The following is a 16,395-nucleotide window of genomic DNA, read 5'->3' as shown; positions in this document are numbered from 1 at the left end:
CTCGGCGACTTGTGTCTGATTTCAGGGTCGCTTGCTGTCTGATCTTGAGTGTCTGCTTATTGTAACGAGTGAATCATTCTTTATGAATGGATCATGTTGGTGTATTATTGTCGGTACAGCGAAGGCAGTTATTGAAGTGTCATGTCATATTTGCTATGCCTTTTTTTTTTTTTTTTTGTCCTGTTCCCATTCAGTGACGAATGAACGCCCTTTGAAGCGTGCCTGTTGCGTGTCTTTTTATCCTCCCTCCCAGTCCACGCTACAGTGTTTGCCCACACACTGACGCAGAGAGAGCTGGGGAAACTAAAGGATGAAGGCAGGCTTAGGAGTATGGTTTTTCCAGCTGTGTGTTTGACTAATTAGTCTCTGTGTTTATGTAGCACCTTCCTAAAGTTACAATAATAACTGAATTCTCATCAGCCCCTATGTGCTCTTTACCTTCACTTTGAAGCAATTAATTTCACTTCCTGTGTCACAGTTGATAGGATTACAGCAGCTGCATGCTTTTGGGTTATCTTGGTCTTTGAGTTAATATATAAAAAATGAGCTGGGTCAATGTTTGTTTGTTTTTTGTTAGCTGTGTTGTTGGTTTTGGCTGTAGTTTGGCAGATGGGCATCATTGCTAATGCTGTCATTAATGTGCCAACTCAAAGCTCCTTAATAATAATAATAATAATAATAATAATACTTTACAGTGGACTGGCTGTATAGTTTCCAATTCTATTACAATACAACAGTCTGGCAATGGGTTTGCTCAGCTAAGGTTCTTGCCTTAATGACAGAGGGTTTATTTTCAGAATCATTCAGTATTGCAATGCGATAAAAAACTGGGAAACCTATTGTATGTGTGTCTAATCTGCAGGTTCTTATCACAGTCTATTTTAATGTGAACGCTGGATGTGAATCTAGCCTGGCTTCAAAGCCTTCGTGAACATAACAAAATCCAACCTACATTAGCACCGCAGTGCTGTAAACTTGGTGGGTGACCAGTCCTAATGCACTGCAGTACTCTGTTTTTTTTTTTTACCTGAGAATTGAATTCCAATGAGAAGCACCGCTGCCCCCTCATATTCAAAGTCTTCATTGCACAGTCCTTTGCCTGTGCATGCCTAAATATTGGTGCATATGATGGTCTGAGAGCAACCTGCACCTATGTATTTTTTATAAAGAGTGTTAATAATGTTAAGATCTGATTTACATATCATTTTTGACTCGCTCCATCTCTTTCAGACGTTTCTAGTTTGACAGCCCAACACCCCACCCTCGCACCTTCATCCAGAAGCCAGAATGCACTGTACGCTTCTCTTTCGAGCCACGCCGCATAGTTAAGACTGCACTTCAGGGATTGGACGACTGGTGGCCAATGAGCTGTGGTTTTGCCGAAGCTGCGATGACCTAGTGGATGCTGTCTGAAAATGCTAAAAAGGAAAGAGTGCCCTCGATTACTGGACTACCTGATCGTAGTTGGAGCCAGGTGAGTGCAAGCTTGCAGTGAGTTCCAGCCTCACCTTTTTCGGTCAGGCAGCCTCTGTGACAGCTTGTATGAAATGCTCCCAAAACCCAATCAGTAAATTACAAAGTTACAGCTAGTTTAGTCTTGTGATTTTACATTGACATACGCTTGGGAGTGCAGGGGTCCTGACCGATAAGTGTGTGCTGTACGAATCAGGCAGTGTTGAATCAGGTACTGATGCCACCTCTTTATTGTTCTTCCTCTGCAGGCAGCCATGCAGCGACAGCGTTGTCCAGACCCCAGAGCTCCTGCGCCGCTACCCCCTCGAGGACCACCATGAATTCCCGCTGCCCCCTGATGTGGTCTTTTTCTGCCAGCCAGAGGGATGCCTGAGCGTGCGGCAGAAACGCATGAGCCTGCGGGACGACACCTCCTTCGTCTTCACCCTCACCGACAAGGACTCGGGCGTGGTGCGCTACGGCATCTGTGTCAACTTCTACCGCTCCTTCCAAAAGCGCCTCGGCAAGTCTGAGAAGCTGGAAGGCCACCGGAGCCGGGAGAAGGCCAAATCCATTGCCGCCGTTGCAGCACCTGCTGCCTCCAGCGAGGAGACAGGCAACGAGAGCTCGGAGAGCGGCTCCTCGCTCCTGCCGGCCAGCGCAGACTCCACCCCGGACGTTAACAAGTCACCGCGGGGCAAACGCTTTGCCAGACTCGCCCAGAGGAACCGGAACAGCACCCTGACCTCCCTGTGCATTCTGAGCCAGTACCCCTTCTTCTCAACCTTCCGGGAATGTCTCAACATCCTGAAGAGGATGGTCGACTGCTGCAGCGAGAGGTTGACCAAGAAAGCAGGCATCCCAAAGGGAGTACAAAGGTAAGAGGCCCCCCTGTCTGGAGAGCTTGGGCATTCCTTTTGCAATATTGGACTCCCACTGTAAACCATGTTAAGAGATCTCAGGTTAGACTGCTTGGGGGAATGCACAGCTTGTGGCGAACCTGTTACTAGAACACACAAACAAAACAGATAAACGCTGAAATATAGCTGAATTGCATCGAGGGCGGTTTGTATCTGAGGATATGCAATATCTTTGTTTGGTGTCACCTGTACTTGTTTTAACGTCCTGAAAGTAACTGCTTGTTATTTATGAGATGGCATTTTTGTGTCCTAATCCTAAACTTTTAATTGAAATGATCATACAATGGTACATCGATCAGTACAGTGTGTAAACTAACTCTCCCAGAGTCATTAAAAACCAGCATGCCCCAGGAGAAAGATATCGGTAACTTTTCTTTGTGGTTTTGAATACTGTGCTAATGCTAGTCAAGCCACGAGTCACAATATATAAAGAGACTGAGAAAGTACAGTTAAAACATTTGGCCCACGGACTTGCTGAACCCTCAAGACTACAGCGCCAGTCATGGTGCAGCTAAAACAGCACATCAGAGCTCCACCGAAAAGGTTTTAGAATGTGCCTGTGAGCGTCTAGTGCATCTGCAGTACAACAGGCTGAGAGAATGCTTTGAAATTGGTATGACATGCTGTGGTTATTTAAAAAAAAGAAAAGATTCTTAGGTTTAATGAAATAAATGTGTACGTCTGTCTGTTCATTACTTGATAATTCACGTATGTCAATTTATAAAGAGGATCCATATATCTACTGCACAGTTGACATGCTTTCAGGGTAAAGGTCTTTTTTTCTGTGCTACTGAAATTAGAGCTGTGATGCTTTTGAACCACTCGTCGATGTGATTGCTAATTGCAGTAGATCAATCGAAGGGATCATATTAAGAATAAATCCTTGAAGTTTGCCAAGGTGGAGAAAGACAGGTAATATTCATACACACAATACTGGACGAGCAAAACTAATTACTGTATTTCATACCTGTTGGTTGGTACAATACAATGTCAAAAGCAGAAAATATTATTAGTCGGATTGAGAGGGCTGAAAACTTATTCAAATGTTGTTATATTTAAGTTTCTTAACAGGATCGGCTGCTACCCCCGTACCTGGTCTAGTCTAACAAGGTTACTCTCTCATTCAGCTGTGTGTTACCTGTGACACGGCAGAGAAAGATTAACTATGCAAGGTATAGTAAGGTCTAGAAGTTGAATGGCTCGTTTCATAGACCAAAAGAAGCACAGGTCTGCAAGCATGAGGAATATCAATAGCAAGACATAAAACTCTCCCAGTTAGAACATCTCTGTAGTACAATTTGCAATTGTATATTGCTTTTTGACACTTTTGCTAATGCTGTGGTGATGTGTTTGTGGGAGTGATTGAATCCATCCATCCCCCAGTGTGTAACATACCTTCATGTGCTATGTATAGTGTAGGCAGCACTGTGGTATTTAGAATTTTTTATTCCCGATGACAGTTATATAATTTCCTGCAGACTCTGTGTTAATCAAATTGTTCCAATTTTTACAGCGCGTCAGAGGCTGCACGTTCATCCCAAATGTAATTTCGGATGACATCTCAATTTTGGAAATTAATATTGCACCTTGAATTGCCTCCTTCAGAGCCATCTGGGCATAGACATTAAACATTGGAAGCTATCCCTGGATACAGTCACCATGAACTTCTAGCCAGTATAAGCACAGCTTTATATAGTTCAGTCTGTTCAGTTTATTTAAAAAAAGAAAATCTATAAATCGATCAATTAAATTAAGGAATGGGGTTATTAGATCAATACATTAGCAGGAGCATGGGAGGACGCCTAGTGGGGTGCATCATTTTCATGGTATCATAGAAGTCATGCAGCACTGCAATAGTACCTGGGTATCGAGGGAGCCAATTAAGATTATTGGTGTTTTCAAATCCAGTGTCTTTTAAAAATGTGGAATGTTGATCGTGCACTACTGGAGACCGTTTTGTGCTCTAATAGAAGTTGACCTTGACACTGTGAATTAGCTGCACTGGTTTAAAGTGATGAGTCAGACACACAAGAAGCAGCCTGCTCCTGCTGCTACAAAGGGGCGAAGGTGTTAAATACAGTACTTTTTTATAAGCTTTCTCTATACAGAATCTATCAAAGCTTTCAGTGAGCCACTGTGCGCCATGTGATCTCAGCAAGCGATAATGTAATGTCAGCCTCACGTAAAGTTTGGAAAAGAGGGACATGTGGATAACTGGTGATGAAAGGATTGCTGTAAAATGCTCAGCTTGGAGTGTTTTGATGAACATCACAAAGCTTCTCCACATAATAAGCATTTCCATTGACAGGGAGAGTGGCCTAGTATATACTTTGTGCAGTTCTCCCGCTCCTCCTCCTCTTCCTCCCCCTCACAGCTGTTCCTGCAGTTCTGGGATCAGTAAGCTGGAAGGCAGGAAGTGTCATGCCAGAATTTATTAAAGATGATAAAATTAGAGTTTCCTTTAGCATTTTGTGTTTGGGTACTATTGAGTTTTGTGCAGCGTTTCCCTGAAGCTGAGATCTCGCACCCCCCCCCTCCACGCTGTCTTGCAGGGATACGATGTGGCGCGTCTTCACAGGCGCGCTGTCTGTGGAGGAGAAGAGCAGCGTGCTGCTGCAGGACCTGCGGGAGATCGAGTCCTGGGTGTATCGGCTGCTGCGCTCGCCGGTGCCCCTTGCCGGGCAGAAGCGCGTCGACGTGGAGGTGCTGCCCTCGGAGCTGCAGCCAGCCCTGACCTTCGCCCTCCCTGACCCCTCCCGCTTCTCTCTGGTCGACTTCCCCCTGCACCTGCCCCTCGAGCTGCTGGGCGTCGATGCCTGCCTGCAGGTCCTGTGCTGCATCCTGCTGGAGCACAAGGTCAGAGAGAACGTCTTATTTACTGCTGTACACACAGCGCCTCCCTGTGGCAAGAGTACTGTTGTGATTGCAGTTCTCTTAACTCTGTCAGCACTTTAGTAAATGTGATACACCAATACTGTTTCTAAATACAGTAACTCAGCAAATAATCCCTTGAATCTACTGTGTTGAGAACTGGCATAATAAATGTGTTTCACTGCCATATTCAGAAATATTCATTTGATTTGAGAAATTCTCTTTTATGGCAGCTGTCACAAGGTTTTCAGGGTGGCACAAAGTCACTTTGCAGAAAGAATTCTACTGTACCTATACCTTGGCAGTGGGTTGTTTAGCGGTGTGCTAAAAAGTTACAGCACATAGTGTATATGTAATGTTTTCCTTCAGGCAGCCCTTTTTGACAGTCACCAGCATCTGGAGTCATACAGTAGGCCTATAAAAGAAAAGTAAACCAAACAGCTAATTATTGTCATGCAATAACAATTACACGTTGCTTGTTCTAAGATGAAGTTATTATTTTTTTTATTATGTAGCAGGGAGCAGATTGCAACTTGGTTTAACTGGACTCTTTAAAGGAGAAAGCTGTTTGAATTTGTGCACCTTTTTTTCCCTTTTCCACATATCACAGTGGAGTTGAAGTTGTTTGTCTGTTTTCACACAGGTGGTGCTTCAGTCCCGAGACTACAACGCCCTGTCTATGAGCGTGATGGCCTTCGTCACAATGATCTACCCACTGGAGTACATGTTCCCTGTGATCCCTCTGCTTCCCACGTGCATGGCCTCTGCAGAACAGGTACCATGCGCAGGAACCATCACAAATAAGGCTAGAATTAGCTACAGTATTAGTTTATTTACTCTTAACAAACGATTTGTTTGAACACAGGGGGGATTTGGCTTAGTCTGAAGACATTACCTGTTTATTACATAAAACTACAGTGGGTGCACAGTGTCTTAGACCTGCTCTACCTCCTGTTGTTTTTATGTACATCAAGTTGAGAATCTAGCTCTACCTCTATGATATTGCCCAGAATCATAAAGCATGTGTACATAATCCTGAAACAAAATAGGAGGGTTAAAGCAATTGAAAAGAACCTCTTTCCAGGTGTTTCTCTCTTTCTCTGATCAGCACCCTTCCTTTACTTCCAGCTTCTCTTAGCTCCCACTCCCTATATCATCGGAGTCCCCTCCAGTTTCTTCCTGTACAAATCCGATTTCAGGATGCCAGATGATGTGTGGCTGGTGGACCTTGACACTAATAAGGTTAGTCCGCTGATAATTACTGCGCTGCTGGTTAGACTGTGCTCCAGGGACAGACTGCTTGGCTGGCAGATCCATACACAAGGAAGTAGTGTGCTCAGCAGTTTAATCAGTTTAAGAAAACACAGTGGTTTTAACCTTTTCAGTTATTTTTGGCTGAAGCAGGCGAAATTAAGTTATATCATTCAAAAAGGAGCTCCTTTATTGAGTATACATGAGAACAGGAGAAAAAACTTTTTTTTTTTAACATATATTTTGATCAATGGGACTTTATTTTGCATGTTCTCAGTACTTTAAGAGCAGCCTGTGGTGCTAAGGTAAGGCAGGACTGAAAGGTTTAAATCAGAAAATGATGTAATTCAGCATACTATACAGTACGAAGTGTGGCTAGCTGACCATATCAGAATGTTGGTATATGTTGGTGATTGTGGCACAAGTCGATGGCTTGTTTTTAAATGCAACTGTGCGTGATGTAAGCTGGTCCTGGTTGGGAGACTGCGTGGGAGTTGCTATAATGTTAAACTAAATTCAGGCAATAAGAAGTGAATATGCAAGCACGATATATATGCCAAGACATTGGTTTAAAGAGTCGTGTTTATTCCATGTCTCCAGGTGACCGTTCCCAATAACGCGGAATTCCTGCCAGTGTTCCCGGAGCCAGAAGCCTCTGAACTGAAGAAACACTTGAAACAGGTACAAAGAGAAATTAAAAACAGTAATAGCAACAGAAGAACAGTCACACCTAACACACAAAGAAGAGCCATGTGTGTATAGTGACCACTCTGACTGACTGGCTAGAAACTTAGTGACCTGCTGCCAAAGCCTGCAATGCATAGATCCTGGAGCATTTTTGGAGTGGCTGCAGTCTAGTGCAGTACCATGAATCACTTACTGCTGGTGCTTTCCACTGGAGGTTTACTACAAACTTCACCAATGCTGAGGAGTCTTAGTTGATACATCAGTCACTGAGAGAGTGCTCAAACTTACAGTACTTTGCTGAAAAGGATCACATGATGACCTGTCTTGTGATCACATACATTTGTAGAGGTTTTAGTATTTTACATGCATTCTCTTGTTTTTATTAGCTAGTCCTTGTATATCCATTCCCTGTGTTTAATCACTGTTTTAACAATCAGGCACACCCTTAAGTGTTCTCAATAAACAGAATTGAAGTATCAGGCGTCTGCTCTGACAACTTTTTTGTATAATTTTCAAACTTTGACTTGTCAAACACCCACAGAGACAAGTTTGGTAGCACACTTTTCAGAAACATATTTTTATGCCGTCATCATACAATTAAAGAAAGTGAAACATTCCATATTTCATTTTGAATAAAAAATTACTTTTTCTTTATTAAAACATTGCTGCAAAAAAATAAATAAACACAATTCTTGGTTTCTCTGCATCAGTAGTAATTCAGGTAAAGCACAGTTCGCTACTGTTGACTAGTTTCACAGACCATAATTAACACGGATAAGAACAAAGAGGCCATTCAGCCAATCAGTTCCCATTCTCGGGTGTGGTCTTAAAGTATCTTGTGATTCTGCATCAGAAACATGGCTTGGTAACCGATTTCATAACCTCTGTGTAAAGAAGTGTCTCCTACCCTTGTTGCTAAGCAGGCTCTGTGAACCGAGCCCTGTGCAGTGTGTCCTTCATTACTGTTTATCAGAATTTTGATTAACATGCTTCTCTTACTTCCAAGTCCTCTGCTTTTACTTTCTTCTTTTTTTTCCCTCTTTGTTTTTCCCAGATTCAAAGGGTAACTCTGTTACTGGCAGTGATTTGGGCTCTTCCTTTCTCTGTATTCAGTAACTTCTCCACTACAACCCACGCGCTTCTCCATTTAAAGCTCCCCTAACTAGAGACATGTGATGTACCTCTCATACACAGTAGTATTCAGGATTTTCCTTGTGCTTCACCTAGTTAAGTTTTCTTTGTAAACGTCCCCCTGTGAAGCAGCATCTCAGTTGCTCAACCATCCTACTTCTTTATCATCTTGGTTTCAATACTGTAAACTCTAGCAGTGCTCATGGTCCATTAATCTGGACTGTCTGGCTGTGATCTAATTGGCTGGTGACTCCTATCTAGCAGCTCCAGAAGGAAATGTTCAATTTGATGTGCTTTGGAGAAGCAGCACTAGCTGGGATTGATTGCATTGCGAAGAAAGAAGGATTGGGTACTGCTGCAGTTTAGATGTAAGAAAGCAGCAATTTTTCCTTCGGTCGAGCCATTTCTCACTTGGTCTGAGGAAGAATTGCTATCTCCAGAACTGTGTGTGTCTATATAGAGGTCCAGTGTGATAGAGAGAGTAGATGTCTCTTCCCCCCACAAGCGCTATACTGCTTGTTGTTAATAAAGTCTCAAGCTTGGATTAAAACCTATGGTTCTTCCTAATCCTCCACTCTCAACATGTGACTAAACCATAAGTGTATATACACCACCGCCACCTGCTGGACATTCCATGCATAGCTGTTTAGGATCTTAAAGAAGCTGGGGAAATGTCTTACTTTTTATGCAATCCATTTGTGTCTGTGCAGCTGTGTCTCCTGTGTGTTCTTTGTTTTGTGTTTCTCTCACCTTGTCTGTCAATTAGAGACCTCTTCCCCACCCCACCATCTGTGTCTGTGATCATGTGTCCTTCCTGTCTACTCTGGTTGGCCCGCTGCTGATGCCGTCATGTGGTCTTCCATCTCTGTCTCTCTCCTTCAGTGTCTGGTTAGCATGACCGCTCTCATGCAAAGGCAGCTCTTCACTTCTGAGAACAAGGTTCTTATTTCTTCTTGAAATCTCAATTGCTTGCTTTGTTGTACCTTTAGCAGTAAGCTATCTGCCTGTTTCTTCTGTGTCTGTCAGTGAGCATTAGCCAGGGTACAGGGGGGTTTCTCCAGACTTGAATTGCATACACCTGTTTTATGATTTAGCCAGAGCACAAAGCTCTTTGAAAGCCGTCAGATCTTTTTGTAGGTTAAACTAAACCTTGGCGATGGTCTCGGTTGGGTTTCCATGTAAAGCAGTCATTATCAAAGAGGTAACTCTAACAACTTTGGAGTGAATTAACATATACTGGGTCAGTTTATGTTTTAAATACCTGTCTGGAAATTGGGAGGGTGGCGGGCGACGGAAAGTAAATATTGAAGACTTCAGTTGCATTCTTACAGGGGGTTACAGTGTTAGAAAGGAATAGAAATCTGGAAGCGGCACTCATTGTGACATCTTGTTTGTCATTGGCGGGGTGCTGCTTGCTTATATATTCACATGCAATTGTGTGCACTGTGCTTTCCATTTTACACTTCGTCTCGCCTCCCTTTTTAACGAGCTCCCTCATGGGTCACACCTCTTTTCTTATCAATCAGTAGTAGTTTAAATAAATCATTCTGCAGTACTTAGCCTTAGTACTTAGGGAGGTGGGGCTGTCTGAATGGAGGATATTCTGTTATAAAGCTAAAGCAGTGGTTTCAGCTGTACTGAGGGAACATCAACTGACCTCTTACTTTTTCAATCAGGATCTGTTTTAAAACCTCAGTGTTTATTCAGTGATTACCTTCTGTGGACCTCCTGAAAGGTGGTGTATAGCACCCAATATAAAAACTCTGTGTGGGGATCGCAGGAGTGAGTTTCTGTCTTTAGACTGACAGCAATTCCTTATTCGCCCTGATTGAAACAGTGATGTTGAATGTTAGTGGAACAGGAACAGTGTAAAGGCTAGTTCATACTTCATTCTTGCGACTGGCTAGAGTTGATAGTATTTCATCAGGCAGACCATCTATTGCATTACTGACGAGACTAGAAACAGCCCTCAGTGCTGGTCTCACGATTTGAATCGTGATCCAGCCTTCATGTACGTAAAATGAACACGAGTGTGCAGTATCCCAATGGCGATATCCTCATGCTGTAATGTGTGCCCCCCCCCCCCATCCCCATCTCTTCTATTCTCCAAGGCCTTGGCCAGCATGAGTCTCAACACTCAGCCCATCCTGAACCTGGAGAAGTTCCACGAGGGGCAGGACCTGCCGCTCCTCACCGCCCGAGTCCGGGACGATGGGACCTCCACCCCTTCCAACGACTTCAACCCCCTGATCTACGGAAACGACGTGGACTCTGTTGACGTGGCCACAAGGCAAGGGCGTGACCTCATGTTTGCTTGTTTATTTCTGTATTAATTTTGATTTTGGAGCAAAATAGGTTTTCCCCAGATATTTATTACTATGTATGGACTTCTGACAGACCAGTTGGTGAGATTTTGCATGTAGCCTTTATAAACTGACTCCCTTGATCCACGAGTGCACCATACATTCTCCTGCTTCCAAAAAACAATGATCTAGGTCTGTTGCAGTATATTACAGTATATCGGCTAACCTGTAAAACCCAGTATGTTTAGAGAATGTCAGTATTTGTTTTACTTGGTTTGCAAATCCCAAGCCTGATAGCCAGCCTGGCTGGCTGTAGAAACAAGTCTAACCTCTCAATCTCTCTCTGTGTCTTCAGGATTGCCATGGTGAGGTTCTTCAACTCCCCCAACGTGCTCCAGGGGTTCCAGATGCACACTCGCACCCTCCGCCTCTTCCCCCGGCCAGTAGTGGCTTTCCAGGCCAACTCCTTCCTGGCCTCCAGACCCAAGCAGTCAGTCTTCGCAGAGAAGCTGTCCCACACCCAGGCAGTGGAGTACTTCGGGGAGTGGTCCCTCAACCCCACCAACTGTGCATTCCAGAGGATCCATAACAGTAAGACAACCCTAAATACAGCCCTGCCTGGCTGCTAAACGAGTGTGTTTGCCCAACCCTGTGCCAGTGACTGGATCCATAACCAGCGCTGTATTTATATACTGTGCAATTAGTGTTACAGTATGACTGTGTACACTAGGACAGCAATATAGCTAACAGCTTTTTAAATTATTTTTTTGAGGTTAGTAATTACAGTATTATGCTGTTGAGAACATTAAAATGTGTTATATTTCTGCCATTTCAGTTCCATAAGTTGCTACAAACATTACATGATGTTAGCCATACCTAAAGCAGCCACAGAGTATTAGGAAAGCACACCTTTGCACTCAGAACGTATTATCTATCCACATTCTTGCAAGCAGGGTAAGGCTAGCATGCACGATGACAACTGACAAGTATCTGTGGATATTCATCTATACTTGACAGAACACTTTTGTATAAAATCAATAAATAAAAATAAGCTGCAGTATTGATCCTCAGGCTGTTCACCTGTTCTGTTGCAGATGTGTACGACCCATCCCTTATTGGGGACAAGCCAAAGTGGTACGCACACCAGCTCCATCCCATATACTACCGCGTGTACGATGGGAACTCCCAGCTGGCAGAGGCCATGAACGCACCGCTGGAGAGGGAGGCTGACAACGACTCGGACCCCACTGATGACAGGTGAGCTTGGAGTGAACAGGCAGCTCAGAGGTTTCACAATGTGTGTGGATGGATCTGAACCCTCTCAGAGTGGACAGGCAGTGTTTAGTTCATGCAGACTGACTCTTGCTCGTATTGTTTGGTTTCTTTTCAGTGGGAGTGACAGTGTCGACTATGATGATTCCAGCTCTTCTTACTCTTCGCTTGGGGACTTTGTCAGTGAATTAATGAAGTGTGACATCAAAGGGGACACCCCCAGTAAGTACAGGCAGCTTTTTATAGCATTTAAGCTTATGGGGGGGACAGATACCAGCTTAGTTTGTCTCCAGGCAGGATCTGAGCCCACCTGACAGTGGCCTGGGTTTTCTGAACCACTAGTGAAATTCAGTTGCAAACAACAAAAAGTTTTCAAGCCAGAAATACTGTTTTTAAGCAGCTGTCTATTAATCCAAGATATTTAGAAAAGTGACCCGCATTGTGTTTTTTAATTGGCGCCAAATGAAACTCTCACAAAAGTCAGTTACAAAATATAGACACTGGTGGCACTGTTTGCAATGCAATAACCCCATTGAAATGAAAAAAATGGAAATAAACGCATCCATGTTATTTGGTTAATTGCCTCCCATATGGTTATTTTTTCGCTAATTCGGGTGTATGTTTGTACTAGTAAATGTTTTCTGAAAAGTTTGGAAACGAGACAAGGCTCAGGGCTTGAAGCTCTCAGTTGCTGAGTTTGAAAGGGGATCCTGTTTGTTGCAGATGTGAACTCCCTGACCCACGCCGCCCTGGGAGACGCCAGTGAGGTGGAGTTTCAGGATTTCCAGGAGTATCAGGTTGACCCTGAGGAGCAGACTCCGGACATTGAGAACTCCCCGGAGAACAACATCCAACCCCGCTCCAGCTCCAGCACCACAGCCAGCTCCAGCCCCAGCACAAGCACAGTGATCCAGGGGGTGAACCACGTGAGTCCTGCCCCCTCACTCAGTGTCTCACCTAGTAACTGCTTCTGTACACTAGTACTCCTTTTTTACAGGCACATCCTAGGCTAGCAGCAAATACATGAAAAAAATACCTTCTGAAAAATATATTATAGAGTAATATCAAAACAATATGGCATTTATCAATAAACTGGTCAGACTTTTTTTCATAGTTTTACTTAATGCAATTATTTTGATTGATGCACTTATTTTTGTTGATCTGTGCTGCTTTCTGTCTGCAAGGAGTCTTCTGACTGTATGGATGTGGAAGACAAGTCCGGGCCTGGGTTTCAAAACCACCTCCCAGTCATCGGGATGCAGCAGCAGTTCCCCAGGCTGAGCCTGGAGCGGCGGGAGGGCGAGGGGGCGCCCCCTGCTGACGGGCTGGTGAAGAAACGCGAGTACGACAACCCCTACTTCGAACCGCAGTACGGCTTCCCCACGGACGAGGATGAGGACACAGCCGGGGAGCAGGAGGAGAGCTACACACCCAGGTTCAACCAGAACATCAACGGGAACAAGTGCGTGGGAGCAGGGGGCACTTCCTTTGAGTGGCAGGGAAACGAGGGCTGGGAGTAAATATGTGGATTGTACTGCTGTGTAAAAGATATTGTCGCTCACAGTTTAGGCTAGGAGCTGTGTGATTCAGACAAAAGCAAAAATCACATCTCTTTGAAAATGGACACAGCAGACACGCATCACAAGAACGAAGCTCATACTCAGAAACTGCTATTAAACCTGTGTGAAATTGATTTCTTATTTCAAATTGTGAATGAATTCAGCCAGTCCTTTTTAAATATACTTTTATTTTCAACATTCGTTTGATCACGTGTCTAGTTATTCGTAGCCATGGTGGGGGAGGTTGCTACCGTGATTGATTATTTGTTTGTTTATTTATTTCACTCTTTTTTTATATCTTTCTTTTTGGAAAGTTGAGCATACGGTAAAACTGTAATTCAAGTCTCAGAACAGTTTATCCAGCTCTGACGTTCTCCTCCATTATCCTCGCCACCCCCAGATCCCAGAAGCCCCTGCGTCCCAACAGCCTGAAGCTGCCGAACGACTCTGATGCTGAGTCCGACTCCCGAGCCAGCTCTCCCAACTCCACCATCTCCAACACCAGCAACGAGGGCTTTGGAGGAATCATGTCCTTCGCAAGTGAGTCTTCCCAGCCCACACACCACAGCGCATTGCAGGGCCCTCAGCCTTATTTACAAAGCCATTGCTCCATTCCTTAATTAACTCCTCTGTTTGTTTGAGCAGACAAACATTCATATTACCAAATGAGAAGCAAACAGCTTGAGTTATATTGACCTTGCGGTTTGGTTCTAGCTCTGTCGTATTAACAGGCATGTTTTTCCATTCAACAAATAGGAGTGAAAGACTGGAGTAAACACTGTGAAAATATGGCTCGTTGTGTCTGTGTTAAAACAGTGGTAACCTAATTATCCATTTAGCTGTTAACCCTTTAATGCATGGTGACCTAATGTGAGGATGCCACTTTTTCCCTATATAAACCAATTGGGGAAAAATTGTAAAACATTTTAATGCTGAATATATAATACCTTCAATACATAAAAGAATTACCGTAACTTGTTAATATATATATATTTTATAAATAAGATATTAAATATATGTATATATAGGGATACTTATATAGTTATGTATAGGTAATATATATATATTTAATTTATATGTCTTTGTTTTTCTTCCAAAGTACTTTTAATAATTACGTAATTTCAGTTCAATTTTTAATTGGAAAACTCACAGTCCTTAAACGACCCTCCTGGCTGTCTTTGTTTCTTCCAAAGGTAACTTGTACAAGAACCACGGAACCAGCTTCAGCCTCTCCAACTTGGCGTTGCCCACAAAGGCAGCGAGGGATAAAACCACCCCTTTCCCCAGCCTCAAAGGTACTGTCTGCTCCCTGGTTCCCTGATTGCAACTGCTTCTTCACAATGCTGTTCCTGCCTGTCACCAGGGTGCATCTCCTCAACTCCCCCCAACCCCAAAATCATTCTGGAACTTTTTTTTTTTTTTTTTTTTTTTTTTTTTTTTTTTTTTTTTTACATTTCGTCATGAGACTTCCAAGGTCTTTGTTTAATGTGGTTTGAACAGAGTAAACTGTATTCATGTACTGTGAGAAATGTGTTGGATTGAAGTTAGGTACTGCTTTCTCCTCTCCTTGTAACATCTTTTGAAGAAAAAAAAGACATTGCCATTTACCTTTATATCTTTTAGTGTATATTAACAGTGTTAGAAGTCCCTAACTGTCTGAAAACATCCAACCTTGTCTGTAATTCTGTCGTGGGTTATAGTACAGAGGCTAGTAAGGTTCATATTATCAAAGGGTTTTATTGCAGTTCCTTTGTATTCAGCCCAATTATGATCAGATAATTGCACACTATTTTAATACTGACTGAGACAAATGCATAAACAACTCAGATAAATAAATCTTTTATATTGGACCTTGTTGTATAGAATAATATTGTATAATAAGTTAGCCTTGTTTCTGGCGCCTCGTAATTGCAAAATAATGACTTTACCCTGCTGCCTGTGTCTTGAGGTTTGTTGCAGCTCCGTGTACAAGCCACGTTGTGTTAGGCTCACAGCAAATGCCTCTCTGCGCAAACCGCGTTTTTAAGTTTGTTGTTCTGTTTTGATTTCAGTACATGTTTTTTTTATTTTATTTTTGTGTTTTTCTTTTCCTTTTTTCTTGTCTTGTTTTCCTCTACATGTTTTCCCCAATAAAGATTACTTTACTGTTGAAGTAGAAAAGGATATGGATGAAGGTTGGTATTAAAGGCTTTGTATTTTTTATTTGCTGTGCCTCGACCTTGTTTAAAGGTAAAGTTCAAATTAAATAACGGCTTTTTAGATATTCAGATTTGACGTGACATTTCTTTCATTCAGCTGAGGATGAGAGTCCTGGTATGTCCTATGCTTTTAGTAGTGTTCTTAGTGCTCGTGTGCTGTGCCTCTTAGAATGTACTATCTTTCCTCTATAGAGCAGTTTAACATTCTCCCATCATTTTATAGTGCTTTTGCCCAACCAGACTGTACTCTAGACTAGCGTTTTAAATCGACAGCCAAAAACACAATAACTAACATGCACACATTTGACGAAAACTCTTCAAAAAACATTTTTCAGTTTGTTCAGCTTTTGCCATGCTTTGATTTATTTTGCCTTATTTTCTGTCTTGCTTTAACTTGTCGTTAAGCCAGGTTTTGTTGTTTTGTTTGTTGCCATTTCTTAACTTTTATCACGTAAACAGCTTTCCAGTCTGGCTCTATTTATTTTTGCTTAAAGGCATAAAAACTTAGATGGCTGCAAAAAAATAATCTATACATAACTGGCCTTTTGATTTGGTTTTATGCAATACTTAAGGAAGCTAAGGGGACGATTTGAATGGCCTGTACCTTGCCACATGGATTTTTTGGAGCAGTTTACAGCGCTGGCAACTCTACTGGATTGCATCAACCTTCCATTTGTGGTTATCCCAGGATTACCCCTAAAAATAAGTGCTTGATGCAATCCTAAAATCCAGCAGGCTTCAGCTGCTCTGA

At 42.9% G+C, this 16,395-nt stretch overlaps 1 protein-coding gene across 30 annotated transcripts in view; it reads left to right on the top strand.

Moving 5' to 3' along the window:
* Positions 1 to 16,395, top strand: part of LOC121329924 (MAP kinase-activating death domain protein-like) — a 53,083-nt gene that overhangs the window by 11,379 nt on the left and 25,309 nt on the right. For 12 of the 30 annotated variants that reach the window (XM_041275988.1, XM_041275996.1, XM_041275990.1 and 9 more), the window contains exons 2-15: positions 1,231 to 1,474; positions 1,722 to 2,330; positions 4,925 to 5,228; positions 5,887 to 6,018; positions 6,372 to 6,485; positions 7,095 to 7,175; positions 10,424 to 10,602; positions 10,971 to 11,206; positions 11,710 to 11,872; positions 12,006 to 12,109; positions 12,611 to 12,813; positions 13,072 to 13,349; positions 13,847 to 13,986; positions 14,640 to 14,741. In XM_041275988.1, coding sequence (XP_041131922.1) covers positions 1,416 to 1,474; positions 1,722 to 2,330; positions 4,925 to 5,228; positions 5,887 to 6,018; positions 6,372 to 6,485; positions 7,095 to 7,175; positions 10,424 to 10,602; positions 10,971 to 11,206; positions 11,710 to 11,872; positions 12,006 to 12,109; positions 12,611 to 12,813; positions 13,072 to 13,349; positions 13,847 to 13,986; positions 14,640 to 14,741 — 2,704 coding nt within the window. In that variant the 5' untranslated portion in view covers positions 1,231 to 1,415. Of the gene's footprint in view, positions 1 to 1,230; positions 1,475 to 1,721; positions 2,331 to 4,924; positions 5,229 to 5,886; positions 6,019 to 6,371; positions 6,486 to 7,094; positions 7,176 to 9,194; positions 9,252 to 10,423; positions 10,603 to 10,970; positions 11,207 to 11,709; positions 11,873 to 12,005; positions 12,110 to 12,610; positions 12,814 to 13,071; positions 13,350 to 13,846; positions 13,987 to 14,639; positions 14,742 to 15,581; positions 15,621 to 16,395 lie in introns of all 30 variants that reach the window. The other 18 variants (XM_041275982.1, XM_041275975.1, XM_041275972.1 and 15 more) reach the window with 3 other exon arrangements.

The sequence above is a fragment of the Polyodon spathula genome, chromosome 17 (genome assembly GCF_017654505.1).
Source record: "Polyodon spathula isolate WHYD16114869_AA chromosome 17, ASM1765450v1, whole genome shotgun sequence".
Classification (NCBI taxonomy): Eukaryota; Metazoa; Chordata; class Actinopteri; order Acipenseriformes; family Polyodontidae; genus Polyodon; species Polyodon spathula.
Note: the sequence above shows the minus strand (reverse complement) of the source record. Positions and strands in the feature narration are given on the sequence as shown.